This window comes from Anomalospiza imberbis, chromosome 2 (genome assembly GCF_031753505.1).
Source record: "Anomalospiza imberbis isolate Cuckoo-Finch-1a 21T00152 chromosome 2, ASM3175350v1, whole genome shotgun sequence".
Taxonomy (NCBI): Eukaryota; Metazoa; Chordata; class Aves; order Passeriformes; family Viduidae; genus Anomalospiza; species Anomalospiza imberbis.
The window spans coordinates 87,592,268-87,606,833 of record NC_089682.1 but is presented as its reverse complement, the minus strand read 5'-3'; the positions used below and the strand labels follow the sequence as shown (position 1 = coordinate 87,606,833).

At 38.8% G+C, this 14,566-nt stretch overlaps 1 protein-coding gene across 2 annotated transcripts in view; it reads left to right on the top strand.

The window, feature by feature from the left end:
- The window catches only part of NAA16 (N-alpha-acetyltransferase 16, NatA auxiliary subunit), a 63,244-nt gene extending 55,132 nt beyond the window's left edge, over positions 1 to 8,112 (top strand). For both annotated transcript variants that reach the window (XM_068182250.1, XM_068182248.1), the window contains exons 15-20: positions 1,197 to 1,390; positions 2,125 to 2,233; positions 2,730 to 2,828; positions 3,402 to 3,545; positions 5,975 to 6,072; positions 6,331 to 8,112. In XM_068182250.1, the coding sequence (XP_068038351.1) occupies positions 1,197 to 1,390; positions 2,125 to 2,233; positions 2,730 to 2,828; positions 3,402 to 3,545; positions 5,975 to 6,072; positions 6,331 to 6,531 (845 nt within the window). In that variant the 3' untranslated portion in view covers positions 6,532 to 8,112. The remainder of the gene's footprint in view (positions 1 to 1,196; positions 1,391 to 2,124; positions 2,234 to 2,729; positions 2,829 to 3,401; positions 3,546 to 5,974; positions 6,073 to 6,330) is intronic.
- Positions 8,113 to 14,566: the final 6,454 nt, after the last annotated feature.

Below are 14,566 nucleotides of genomic sequence, written 5' to 3'. Positions count from 1 at the left end.
TCTGAGGATTCAATGGCAGATTATTAATTTTTTTTTTTTATTTTAGGATAAATAGTTGCTTATCCTTTGTGGAATTGCAGTTACTGTCAGCGTTGCAGTGGCTGTTGACTAAAGCAGTGAAATTAATTTCTGGCTTTTTGCAAAGGGAAAAATATTTGACGTGGGGGAAAAAGGAAGCTAAGCTAAAAATGCCACTTAATATTGCAAATAAAATCTTACCTTTATTGTGAAGGGAATAAGTTTTTCTATACCTGCTTATAAAGAATGAAGAGGCATGTGTGAATACTTGAACTTGCACCTTTTTTCTCTCCAATTTTAATTTGTTTCTGTATATAATGTAAGTTTAGTTTGTGGCAGAGGATCTGTCACAGAGAATAGCAATGTATCATAAAGGTGGGTGGTGTCTAAGAAGTCATGTTACTTCATTTGCCTGCTGCTCATTGGGATGCAGTAGGTTTATATGTGGGAGAAGGCAGCACTGTGTGGATGGGGTAAAAAGAACACTTGTATCCCTGCGTCAGAATAGGGATGACCCAAGCGGGGAGGTCATGCTGCCATAGCCACAAAAAAGATGTGTTAGTCCCTTGGGAGCCCATTTTTCTGTGCCTTGCCACATTTAGCAAAAATCCTGTCTCAGTGAAACACCACAGTAAACAAGACTGGAAGCTGCAGTGTTATTCTGGCTAAACTGATAATTTCCATTTAGTTATCCCATGGCATTTGCATGAAATCAGTGCAGTTATCATGGCTGTATATTCGTCAGACACTTTAATGAAAAATAGGAAGTTTATCATGTTTTCAGATGGAGTGTAAATCCATCTGGATTTCTAGATGGCATTAGAAGCAAGCTGAGCTACAGTCAACATGAGCGCTTAGTATTACCATTGCTCATTTTCTAAGGTTAAACCTATGACTGATGTAACAACTTTATGTAGGTAACCTTTGAAATCACTGAGGTTTCTGCAACAGCCATGTAAGAGAAAATATGCAAGATCAAGTGTTGTTAGGCTGTGAATAGTAATCCAGCAGCAGTGTTGACCTGTGGAGTGGTGATACTCTGGTGACTGTTGGTAGTTATGGAAATCACTTACAAGTTTGCCATATTGAGAAGGAGAGAAGCATAATGACTTGAGTTGTTGGAGAGAAACAAGATTTTGAATTAAATTCTTTATGCTGTCTGTTATTTTAACCTGTAGAAAATCTCTCTGCCAAAGAATTGAAGAAAATGCTCAGTAAGCAAAGAAGAGCACAGAAGAAAGCAAAACTTGAAGAAGAAAGAAAGCATGCAGAAAGAGAACGACAGCAAAAAAATCAAAAGAAAAAGAGAGATGAAGAGGAGGAGGAAACTAGTGGACCCAGGGAAGAGCTGGTTCCTGAAAAACTGGAAAGGGTTAGCATGGTCTTTCTTGTTAAACTCTAATGATTATCATAAAAAAACTATAATACGGGTTTGCTATCATATATAGGTGTTTTTATAAAATCAAGAATCAAGGTGTTTTTATAAAATCATTTTTGCTTTCAGAGGTACTTTTTTGTAGTCCATCTCTTTTTATACTAAAGAGAAGTATTTTTCCTCAATAAATCTGAGTTCTACATTAATATTGTTACTTTCTTTAGATTTCAGTTTTTTTCCCAAACAGTAGGTCATACTTCATCAAAATAGATACTGAACAAAAATATGTGTTTTGCCTGAAGAAATCTGCTTTTCATACAGTGAATAGACGGAAAAGTAACAGAAGTTATTGCAATTTGCAAAGTTTGAAGGCATGAGCCAATATTTTGCTATGCACAATGAACTACCTCCATTATCACAGTAAACCTAAAGCTTGTTGTCTAAGGTGGTTGCATTTAATAGTTTTCTAAATGCTGAATTACACAGCACTGAGTGCACAAGCAGTGCCAGAGTTAGCAATGATGCTGTCCTTGTCAACATGAAATGATGAATAAACACTTTTAAAAATCTTGCTATTTAAATAAAAATGTTATGGTGCAGTTTAATTCAGAAAGCTAGCTTCAGTTCACCTTTGACCTTTGATTATTTAAATGGTTTGAATAACAGAAACTGTTGGTGGATTTTGTCATTTATTTTAAGCCATAATTTTCACTGTTCTTTTATTAAAACAGGTCGAAAATCCATTAGAAGAAGCCATTAAGTTCCTTATACCACTTAAGAATCTTATTGGAGATGATATAGAAACACACTTACTAGCATTTGAAATATACTTTAGAAAAGGTAAAGTACTGCTTAATTTTATTTTTGCTCTACAAAATTTTAGTCCTTCAGCCTGTGTTATCCAAGTGTAGTGGAAAATGATCTGGAATACTTAACTGAATGGAGCTGAGGTGTGAATCATATCCAATAATAATAGAGTAAATAGCGTTTTTGTTTAGTCGTCCTTAAACAAAAAAAAAGCCCTAAGAGCAGATTACGTTGTGGTATATACTCTTAAATACTGTGGAATGGTATTTGTGGTGTGATCTTTAATTATCTAGAGGAGACCAAAGCTAAATAGGTGGTAACATGTGTGCAGTGTAGCCAGAGTTGGAGCAGCACTGTTTTATTAAGCAATTTGAATGGGAAAATAAGCTTTGTTTCTAATTCTGTATAGAAACTGATGTTTCTAGTATTTGTATTAGATTTACTAAAGAAAGCAGTAATTAATAATGAAGAGAAAATGTTCTATATTCTTAATCTTGATTTCCTAATATTTTTTTTCTCCTTCCTACAGGAAAGTTTCTGTTAATGTTACAGTCTGTCAAAAGAGCTTTTGCTATCAACAGGAATAACCCATGGCTACATGAGTGCTTGATTAAATTCTCTAAAGCTGGTATGTGTGTAGGAAATATGAAATTATAAAGATACAAAAAGTTAAATTTTGCAAGGACATAATTACATATTTTTGTAATGTATACTCTTGAAGCACAAACTGATAAAAAGAAAAATAAAAACAAATAGGTTTTTTTCGTGGCAATACCAAAGAAAACATAGGCTGTGCTCCCCAGTGTACTGTGCATGTATTATACCTTCCTCCATTAATCCACCAGGTGGACCAAAAAACTCATTTTGGCTAGATTTCCCAGAAAAGTGAGTGTTCTGAGGAACCTGGAAAACCTTAAGATTTCAGAAAATAAGTGGCAGATTCAGGAGAATGTTTCTGACTGAAACAATTTGCATGGTGAACTTGTAATAGAAAGTTTACATGACAGAGCACCCTTTATGAATGTTTCCTCTGTAAATGCACCAGCAATGTTTGTGTTGACACATTTTGATCTGAGATTTGTGTTTCTGTGCACGAATTTTAAAACTGGGACTTTTAGCAGTGATGCGTGTGGTTTCAGTGTTTTCTACAGTTGTTTAAATGGCTTTTTTTGTTTCTCTCCCCCTACCTTCCTTCTTCTAGTGTCTGACCATAGTAACCTCCCAGAAATTGTGAGCAAGGTCCTAACTCAAGAAATGCAGAAAATCTTTGTTAATAAAAACTTGGAGAGTTTTAATGAAGAATTTCTCAAACACAATGCTACCTCCATTCAGCACCAACTGTCAGGTTTGTCTTACTTTTTCATGCTCTTGAAAAGGAGATGATTTAAGTGAGGTAAATCCAGAATCTTTATCTGCAGTCTTCAAGTCCAGGTTGGATGGGGCTTAGGGCATCCTGGTCCACTGTAATGTGACCCTGGGAATGGCAGGTCATGTGGAACTAGATGATTTTTAAGATTCCTTCAAATCCAAACCATTCTGTTAATTCATACATAAATTCTAATGAGATGTAAAATTGCATGTTTATGTAGGGAGAAGGGTGTTGGGGGGCATTTCTCTCTGCTTGTACCATTTTAAAAAATCTATTTCACTTTTTTATTAGAGGAATAAGAAATTTGCTCCTTAGCTTCAAAAAGTGCAGTCAAACCACTGTAGATACTCAAGTTTTGAAGCACTGTCATCCTTCCTGTTAGCTTTTTTTTTAATTATTAGAAAATATAAAACAAAATCCCATATCCATTAGCAAGTGCTTTTCCCTGTTTTCTTTTCAGCTGGAATGTCTCTGTTCCTACTCATAACTTTATCATGTAGCAACAGCATCAATAAAAGTACCATGATGAACTTGTTATGCAGCCTTTGCTTTTCTGCTTCATGGTCAGCAGTGAAAATGTTGAAATATGACACTCAGACACTGTTTGTATAGAAGAGCTACAAGTAGTTGCTGGAGCTAAGTCAAAGGAAATTGAAACTGAATAATTACAGAAAGTTTTGGAATATTGATGTGACTTGATAAGCTGGTAGAGAAAACAATGCATTTCCAGCAGTTAAGAAACAAAAGTAAGTGTAGTTTTATCAGGCACTTCAAGTACTTAGTGCTAACTTCACCCAGTCTTTTAAAGTTACCCAGGGTCTGTCCAGAATAACTGGAAGAAGGTAGCTTCAGAGCATTGCTCTTAAAGGAAGGTTAGGTAGAATACCACAAAATTCCATTGGCTTTTATAAGATCTGTGTTTCAGGATAGCATTTTTAGAGAAATACTTACACCCCTTTTTAGCGAGCAGGCTCAAGATTTGGGAAGTCAAGTACAAATATCTCAGCAGTCAATTGCTCCTAATTCTTAGAGATGTGTTCTTCCCCTCTTGTAACTGTTGAGCATCTCACTGGCTGCTTACAGGTCTTAGTTTCTCATCCTCCAGTGTTATGGAAAACACTACAGTCACTGGGTAGGTTTTTGGTAGCTTTAGGACTTCAGCTGTGAGTCAGTCTTCTGTTTATGCTGGAACAGGTTTGAGGCAATTGACTTACCTACTGTATAATTTTTAAGTTTCTTGAACAGTTATCTTTAATTAAAGTTTGGAGATGTGAAGATCTGAAAGACCTAAACCCTAAGTCTGAGAGCACAAACAAGTGCTTTCTCAGCTTAAAATTACTATTAAAAAGTGTAAGCAGATTTCTTCCCTCTTTCCAATTTCTATACCATAGCCTCCCTAACTTTAAGCAAGAGTGACTAGGCTAACATAAGTGTTTTGAGCAATAATGGCTCTGCATTGAGTCTAGCAATTTATTTTCTTAAACCTATAAAAAACAGTAAAAACTAGGAAACTTTATTTAATTGGGAAAACTAATAATTGGGGAAATGAGTTGAGCAAAACCAAAAGACAGTCAAAATGTCCAGAATGTGGAGTTTTAACTTTTCCAGTAAAATGATTAAGCTTTTTGGGTTTTGCAGTAGACTACATAGTGGGATGGTCTTGGACTTCATACTTGGGTAAAGGAAAGTGCGTGAATTGCCAGGACATTCATTAAGATGATATGTTAGATTAAGGTAGCTACAAGGAGCAGAATTTTGCAGAGATGCCCAGACTGGTTTTGGTAAGCTGTTTGTGGTCTGAGAAGCTGTGTAGTTCCATGACGCAGTGTTTTCCTTTCCACCAGTGTAGTCTGGTCCAGGCAAAGCACCAAACTTGTGCTGCACTTTCCTTGTACCTGAGCTGTGTCCTTAGCTCCAGGTGAGCAGCCATGGCCTTGTGTTCTGCCATGTGTTCTGCCTGAACTTTTACTGGGCCATGTTCCACAGTTGTTTAGTAACTGTTGTTCACTTAGCTCCAGTACTTCTAAAGAGAATTCAGTGTGTCTCTTGAAAATTACTTGCTCCTGCATTTGTTGGATGGATTTCATTTAGCCTGCTGATTTGAAGGGCTTGTCATCAATGTACTTTGTGATATTTTTCTCTACTGAAGACCTGTCAGTCAGGTGAGGCATGTCACTTTTGCAGGAATGGGTCTCCTGTATTGTTCAATCCTTATGCTTCTAATAAATTTCAAAATGGATTTAGTTTCATTAGTTTCTAGTTACAAATCAGGGAGGAAGATACAGTTTATTAAAACTTGTAAGAAGTCTAATTCACATTCATGTGTAAGTTTTCAGGTTCTGTGTCTGTATATGTGGTATGGCATTTAGGAAAACTAAACATTGTGGGTTTTGTCTTGTGATAAGGTGCAAAGATGATGTATTTCCTGGACAAATCAAGACAAGAAAAAGCAATTGCTGTTGCAACTAGATTGGATAAAAACATGAGAGACAAAAATGTGAAGGTAAAAGATACAGTATATAAAGCCACCATGTGGGATCTTGAATAGTGTATAATTTAATGCAGGATAATGTGCATGCTTCATTTACCATGATAAATGATTACTTGTAAGAACAAGGTTTCAAATTTTTCCTGTGAGTAAAAGATGCGTAAATACCAACAGAGAAACCTGTTTGCTGAGACTAGTATTGTTTAACAGTGTGCCCTTAAAAACAAAACAGTTGTTAATTGCATTTATTAACTGATGCTTTTGTTTCTTTAGACATTAACAAAGGTTTTTGAGGCGTTGCTTGATGGCAGTTTTGGAAGCTGCCATGCTCAATGTGAAGAATATCAAGCAGCATGTCATAAACTGTTTCCTTTTACATCTGCCTTCATGCCTGCCACAAATGAAGACAACAGCAGCATTGCATCTGTGAACCACACGGCCATTAACCATGATTTGCTGTCCAATGAAATCTGAAGTGGTGTGTGCAAGCTCCTGTGTGTGTGTATACCTACATACACACATGTATATGAAACTGACTCTCATTACATGCTGGCTGGATACAGATCAGGGTTACTTTTCCAGGTTGTATTTTAGTATCTTTAACAGGTATCTAAAACAAAATATTTGCATAGTTAAATGGAGTATGCTATTAGGATTTTTTTCCCTCCCAATGAAAACTGCCAATATTTATGTAAACATCTTCAATCAGCATTTTTCATGTTTATACTTGTACAGGTTTAAGTCTTTTAATAATTCATCAGCCCTCCCTCACAATAATATGGATATTAAAGACTGCTTTCACTTAAGTGTTGTTACATATGCAGATATATGTGAACATATCTTGTTAATAAATTATCATTTGAGAATTTTTAGCAGATTAAGACTGAAGTGCTGCTTGAATTGCCCTCTTTGTCTTTACTGTTCTTTAGGGTTTTTTCTCTGGGTTATTTTGGTTGGATTTCTTTTTTAATCTTTGGTCAGTTTGGTTTCTTTTGAAGCACAGCAACAATGAAAGCATTGGGGGGGTTGCATGTTTTTGTCAGGTGTGTGTCTTATATGGAACCGGTGTTGACAGATACGAAGATTAGGTTTGTGTAGAAAAACCTAAACCAACAAATATCTAAGGCTTTTTGAAAACTATTCCCTCTACCTTGTGTTCCATAGCTGTTGTTTCCTTAATTTTATAGTCAGTTTAACATTTTAAAGTTTTAATATCCTGAAGCAATTCCCTGAGAAAACAGTGAATACTGTTGTTTGTCCTTTGTTCCATCTCCCCTTTTCCTCTTCTTCCTTTGGTTTCTCCCCATCTGTTCACCTATTGACGCTTATGATGAAAAAAAGCTGCTCCAATTTTGTGCAAGTGCAGAAGGTACAGTAATGGAGAATACAGTTTTTCTCTGCATCATAAAAAAATCACTGGTGGGTGTGCTGTATTGCCTCCATTAAAAGTCTTAGTTGTCTACTTAAGTATTATGGCCAATACTCCAGAATTTCTCCTGCCTAAATGCTGTTGCTGTAGGTGCTGCAAGGCAAAATCAGAGAAATATGTTTTACATTTTAAAACTGTTTAAGGGAGCACAAAGAGGGTGACTACAAATCATAATGAACCTTTTTCTTACTTTATATTCTGGTGCATTAACTATTAAATATACAACACATCAAAATGGAAGTTTAAATCTAATATACCTATTTAAAGCATAGCATTGCTAGACAAAATGGCTACGTATCACATGACAGCTTTACATTCTATATGAACTGCTATCAAAACATAATTATACTGTGGCTTGTACAGAAAATTTCTGGAAACTGTAATGGAATTATTCAATCTCGGTTTGTTTTTATTTCACTGCAATGTAAATAATTTCAGTAATATTAACTAGCCCCTCAAGGCAAATACCAGTTCATAAAGAGGGGATTTTATTAAGACAAATAAACTGTTCTAATTAAAATTCTCCTTTGTGTGTCATCTGTTTAGATTTAAAAATTGTTGAATGAAAAGTTCACTGTAAAATATTGCCAACAAATGTTATGCTGTAATAAATTATTTTGTACACATTTGCCTTTGGTTTGGAATTTTTGCATATTTATGGACATATTTTTTTTTCTATTGAGTTGCAACATTTGCTGGTTTAACATTAACTCTGTAAGTAGTTAAGAAAAAAATTACTATTTAGCAGATTGAGATGTGTATCTATAAATAGTAATGGCTTCAGACTGCAGTCAGGTAGGTTTAGATCAGATAACAGGGAGAAATTCTTTCCTGTGAGGGCGCTGAGACACTTGCACAGGTTGTTCGGAGAAGCTGTGGATGCCCCATCCCTGGCAGTGTTCCAGGCCAGGTTGGATGGAGTTCTGAGCAACCTGGTCTAAGAGAAGGTGTCCCTGCCCTTGATAGGGGGATTGGAACCAGACAGTGTTTCAGGCCCCTTCCAACCCAGACCATTCTGTGATTCTGTGATAGTAACGCACTACCCTGAGAAGTGGTGATGTGGTTTTGTCTTAAGAATTCACCATGTGCCATTTGCTGTGGAACAACTTGCTCAAAGATGTCTCAGGCAGGGAAAGGTGGAACATAATGGGATTGTTTTGGCTCAGTGCACCTGAGAACCACTGCAGTATTAGCAGCATATGGTGAAGACAGGAAGTGATACAGTGTCTTCTTTTTTTTTAGTGATAACACTTCTCTTGCTAGAGATTTAATTCATGCCTTCAAAAGAAGGCTCTAGATAGGACTGCTTATCCAGTCCTGTGCTGTTTAGCTTGACACTTGAAGTCAGACTTGAGCAAAAACACCCAGGGTACCCCTTCAGCAGTGGATTCCTTGATAATGTAGATTAATAGTTTTGATATCTAGGCTAAGAGTTGTAGGAACTTACAAGAATTCTGGAAATTGAATCTTCTGTCATGCAGTGGTTTGGTTTTCTCTTAGAACTGCTGGAGGCATTGCAGCCTGCTGAGTTTTCCTCAGGGCTGTCATTGCAGGTGTGAACTTCTTGGGATAACAAATGCTTGGCAATCTGATCTCTTGCAAACTTCATCTTTGTTGCAGATGGGCAGGGCATGGTGTGTACCCTGACTACCTGCTGCTACCTTAAGGTGTCCAGGCAGAAAGAAGGAAAATAAGCAAATGTAGCACAAGGCTGTTGGCAGAATGCAGGACCTCGTTTATCTAAACAAGCCTGGCAGCATTAGATCGTTCAGAGACACAAGCTAAATTGAGCTTGCTGAACTGATAGAGATGTTTTATGTTTTGACTGCTCTGATTTCTGATGATTAATGAGTTCATCAGGCAATGGCCAGAACCCAATGCAGGGTAAGTGTGGTATCAGTGGTCTGAAGCAGGGCAGCTCCTCTTCTTTTGCAGTGCGGGGGCTGCTGCTGCTTGGGACACTGTGCCAAGACTGTGAGCTATCATGGCTTGGGATTTATCCACACTGACTAGCAGGGTGTCAAAAATGTTGCACCTCTGGTGCAGGAAGCTGCCTGTCTGGCTTGGCATTTCAGTCTGGATTGGATGTGGCTGTGCCCTTCCACAGCGTCTGTGAAACCATGTAAGGAGGAGCTGAGAACAACCGGAGTAGCAGCAGTACTTCCTGAATACATAATGATGATGCAGGACTAACACCACTGGGATATGCGTGCAACAAGGCTTGGGCACAATTCTGACTTGACCTTAGGTTTGCTGCCCACTCCCAGCAGATGTTCTGCAACCCTATGACTGTGTGAAGTATTCTGTGGTCTCTTGCTATAAAGGTTAATTAGGCTTCATTTGCTCTTTACCACTCTTAGCAACACCTTCAGATTTCCTTCACGGTCTGGATGTTAAGCTATAGATGCCTTGATTATGATTGCTATTAATTACAGTACACTTATTTACTTACCTGTCTTGTTTTCTGGATCTTTGAATACCTTTTGTTTTGTAGTGGCTTTTCTAAAATCCTTTTTTCCTGATCCCTGCACCAGCCAAATAATTTTGTTGACGGCATAAATGTCAAGAGATCTCATTGACTCGGCATCTAATCTCACATAGGGTCCTGCCATCTCACACAATATGCCCTCTTTCCTTCTCCTGTTCCCACAGGCAGGCAGACGTACCCCACGGCGGACAAACTTCTCATCATAGAAAATAAGCTTGTTCCAAAACCCAGGCCCTAATGGAAAATCCTGACATGATACGTATATAGATAGCAAACGTTTAGTCCTGCCTTGGCAGTTAAGGGGAAAAGGGCAGTTTCTCGCATCTCTGCAGCTGTAGCGTCTAGGAAGAGGTCAAGCGCTAAGTGTGACACAGAAGGCTGAAGCATAATGGCGTTGGCATGTGTGAATGCACTTGCCACTTGCTGTTTCAACAGCAACATTATCTGTACTTATGGCATTTGTGTTTCACTGCCTCAACTGGAGCTCCTAATGAAAAGTCCGTGGATTTTCCACTAGAGGGCAGCCTTGCATCCAGAATATTTTCGTAGTAATAAAACGCTGGAGTCTTGCAGATGTTTGTAGTAAGAGTGTAGGAAAATGCTTATATTTTTTCCTCCTTTCAGGCATTGGAGATAGGTTGTTGTTCTATGTGTGCCTAAAAATCTGAATTAGACTCGTGTTTGTATAACCCTGTAGGCATTGATGTGGGGATCTCAAGAGTGCAGTTGGTTGGACTTATTTCAAAGCATTAGAGAACAGATACTCTGGGAAAATATGTTTGAGCCCACAGATGATCAGATTGGCTTTTTTGGAAAATCCCATGTCCTGTGCAAAAGTTTCACTCTACTCCATTCCTGCCTTCAGGCTGTTGAAGAGAGGCAGAACGTGTCAGCCTTGAAGATTAGCCTTCATTCCAGTTAATTTTTTGTGAACTAAGCATGTTGTCTGTTCCCCACTTGGACCTTGCTCCTTGAACATACTTCAAGTCTAGACAAAGTATTTGAGAACGTGCTGTTAGCACTTAGGAGGAGGCTCAGGGTTTGAGAGGTTTCTAGATATATTTCAGGTATGAAGTAAGATGGAAGAACTAATAATGGTAGTTTTAGGACTGATTTCATATGATAAATGCTCATATTTAAAGCAACACGGAAGGGAGCAAGCAAAGACCACAGCAGGAACTGTCTTCCTCTTCCCCATACAATGCCTAGCACAGAGAACTCCTAGTTTGAGACAAGGGTTTATTCCACAGGTAGTAAACTGTCATAAAGCCTATCTGTAAATGCAAGCAAACTATACCTGCCTGAGGCCAGGCTCTGTAAACAGTAGTGCAAGAGACATCCAGGAATCCACAAAAGGCATCAAGCACCAAAGGAGTCTGTTAATTGTCACTGGAGACATTTAATCAAATGTTAGCTAATCCATGGATTTGATTGTATTTAAAGTGATCTCTGAGAGTTCCTGAAGGCGGAGGAACTTTTCTGTTAGTAACACATTCCCTGCCTGCCTAAATACCCGTCCAGGGAAATTCAGACCACTGGGATGAAGCCATTAGATTTGCCATGAATAAATTTTTTTGGGATCTGTAAGAGAGAGCATGATTTGTTTGCTCAGGGGTTGGAGGACTACTCCAGGTGGTGAGCTGTGCACTGATGATTAGCTCAGGCATTGCAGAGAATCCATCCCCAAAGTGGTATAGGAATGTCAGCAGTCCCTTGCTGTTCCTGCACGGCTCAGGACCATGACCCTCAGCTGTGTTATTTGTGAATGCTGAGGGACCCATAAGGTGATTCTCCAGGGGACAGGAAATGAAAACCCACAGCCCTGTAGTGATATCAATAGGTGTAGTCCGTCTTCTCTTTGGGAGCTTACACCTTCACTGAAGTCTTTCTGGTTTAATAGGCAATGGATTAATAAAAAATCAGAAGGCTGGAGAGCTCTGTTGTATATAGGGGCATACCTACATCCAGTGCAAAGCTATCGGCACCTCAGGATGCTGATATCTAAAAATAGTTATTGCGGTACTGAGATCTGCAAGGCTGATTTTCTTTTTGCTACTGAAGTGCCACCTAGACTATAACCAATTGTGCTGAAAGACATATCGATGAGATTTCCTGAGCTTATCTGACAATATGTTGCTAAAAGCTTTTTATGTTCTCCCCACTGTATTTCTTCAGTCTCTCTCTCTCCACTTCAGGCTCTGGCACTTGCTGTTTGCTTCTGTGAACAGATTCAAGTCAACAGCTTAGCACAAACCTTACCTGGCAAATGTGGGTTGGCTGTCTACCAATTACAGATGGATCGACAGTGAAAAGACAGCAATGGCTAATCAGGCATTTGATGAGCAGTCCACACATAGGTGTGTGTCAGGCTATTTTGTACATGACCTTCCATTCAAGAAAGGTACAAATTGCTCTCAATCACCTTCCATCTTAGGACGTATATTTTTTCTCGAAGAAATTGTGATCCTTCTGGGTTTCTTATGACCATGCCTGGCTCTCCCTACCATGTTTCACAGGTAACCTCTCACAATCCTAGCCATCTCAGAGGAGCTAGGCTTGGGGGGCAGGGGCATTGTGGAACTGGCAGCAGCAAATAACTGATCAGAAGAAAGTTGTCGCTGCATTTGGCGCTTTATTATTAGACACCCTCTCGTGAGCATCGACCATGTTGACAGAAGCCCTGAGGAGCGAGGGCCACAGTGGGCAGTGGCCGTGCTGGTTTGGCCAGGTACATGGCCTACCATGATATAAATTGGCTGCAGAGATCCTCCAAAAAACATAAGCTATTTCTGTCTCTGGTCACCACCTCTTTTCCTCTATTGTCTCCTGCTACTCACTGAAGGCTTGTAATCTTGCTCTAATAAAGGAGAAACTCACATCTGTGTCAAGTGCCAAGTGTGGCACCCTGCTGTGTAAGCGTTGAGTAGGTGTGTGCTCCTTGAATTTGCTTTCAGGAAGACCTACAGCCCAAGCAACCCTGGATACAATGGCACAATACAAATGTTTCTCAGTGCCATGGCAGGATAAATCTGGATGTGCAGAGCTGTGGTTTTTAAGTGTCTACAGTGGCAAAGCCTCTGCTTTTCAGTGGTGTTTCATGTTCTTGTATTTTTTTAAACTGCCTCCCTCTTGTGTAAATGCTCTGAGCTCTAGTTTTGGATGCAAGTCCTCTGATGTAGACGTGCAACTAGTAGAGCTGGGCAGTAAGGAGTGAGCAATTCTGAAAGCCTGTTATTTATGAAATAAGAGTTGAAAACAGAATATGGGCATATGGAAGAAGTTGCTGTCGCAGATCCTCCCTCTGGCTAGGAGAATTAGAGCATGGTTTACTTAACTTCCATTTCTGAAGAGAACAGGATTCTGCTATGGCTTGTCACAAAAATGATTTGAAACTGAGAAAAATGGGGAAAATACCCACGGCTCAATAATTATTCCTAAAATGAAGTGCAGTTGCCTCACTCAGAGGAAAGGGCTGGATGCAATACATGGTCACTGGCTGTAACACTGATTCTTTTCTTCCCATCTACACAATCCCCTGTGCACTGGTAACAGGAGAGGCTCCAATGGACTCAAACATTGTTATTTCCCAACCATAAACATGCAAATCCCCGTCCCGTAAAGGGGCGTGAATTACTGGCTAGCCAAAGCTCAAGGATTACTGCTTTATTCCACTTTTGTATGGTGACTGACTCAATGGGGTCCTGGTCTATGACTGCCACTACTGCAAAACAAATAATTAAAGAGCTCCTCTCCTGTTCTAACCTCTGCAGCCACATGCCTTCAGCAAACAAGCAGTCTTGGCTTCTCCCTTTGCCTCCTACTGCCTTCCAGCCAACAGAGCATGGGAGGGAGTGTAAGTCTAGATTTTTTCAGCTTGTTTTGGTAGCTTGCTTCAGTGGGATGGATAGGAACAACACCCAGCACCCTCTGCCATTCCTAACTTCCCCTGTTCTTGTGGCTATATAAGTTTCCTTGAGATTGGTGCAATACACCATGGAAAACTCAAAATATTGGTTTAATAATACAAGGACAAGTCGAAACAACAAAATGGAAACCCATGTACATTTTTAAAAACAAACCAGAAAAACACCACAAAACCCAGAGGGTATTCAACGTTTCCAGGAAAATCTAATTTTAATTGTTTGGCAAGAAGTGTTTTTATACCTTTAGATGCAATCAGTATCTTTTTGGCTAGGTGTTTTGGCCACAAGTAATTTTTATTATCGTGGTAGTTATTAATTGCATCTATTTAGAATCTCTATTTCCTGGCAAGATTTAAGGCTCTAGAAACACAGAGTCCACAAACATTGTTGGATAGGAAGTAACAGATGACTGAGCCAAGCAGGCTCTGTGTGTATGACTGTGTGAAATACAACAGAAAAATCATAAAATGTGTAATTTTTAGTCACAGCAAATAGCACTGATGTGAAGTATATCTACCAGAAAAATTTGCTACCTTTTATTTTACTAATGGAGGTGACAAATTAGGAGAGATATCTTATTGTTTTAATACATAAGACTTCCCTTATATGCTTTGCTTCACAAGGCTTTAAATTTGCTTCCAATATGGTTTGTGTGTCAGGTATTTTTCA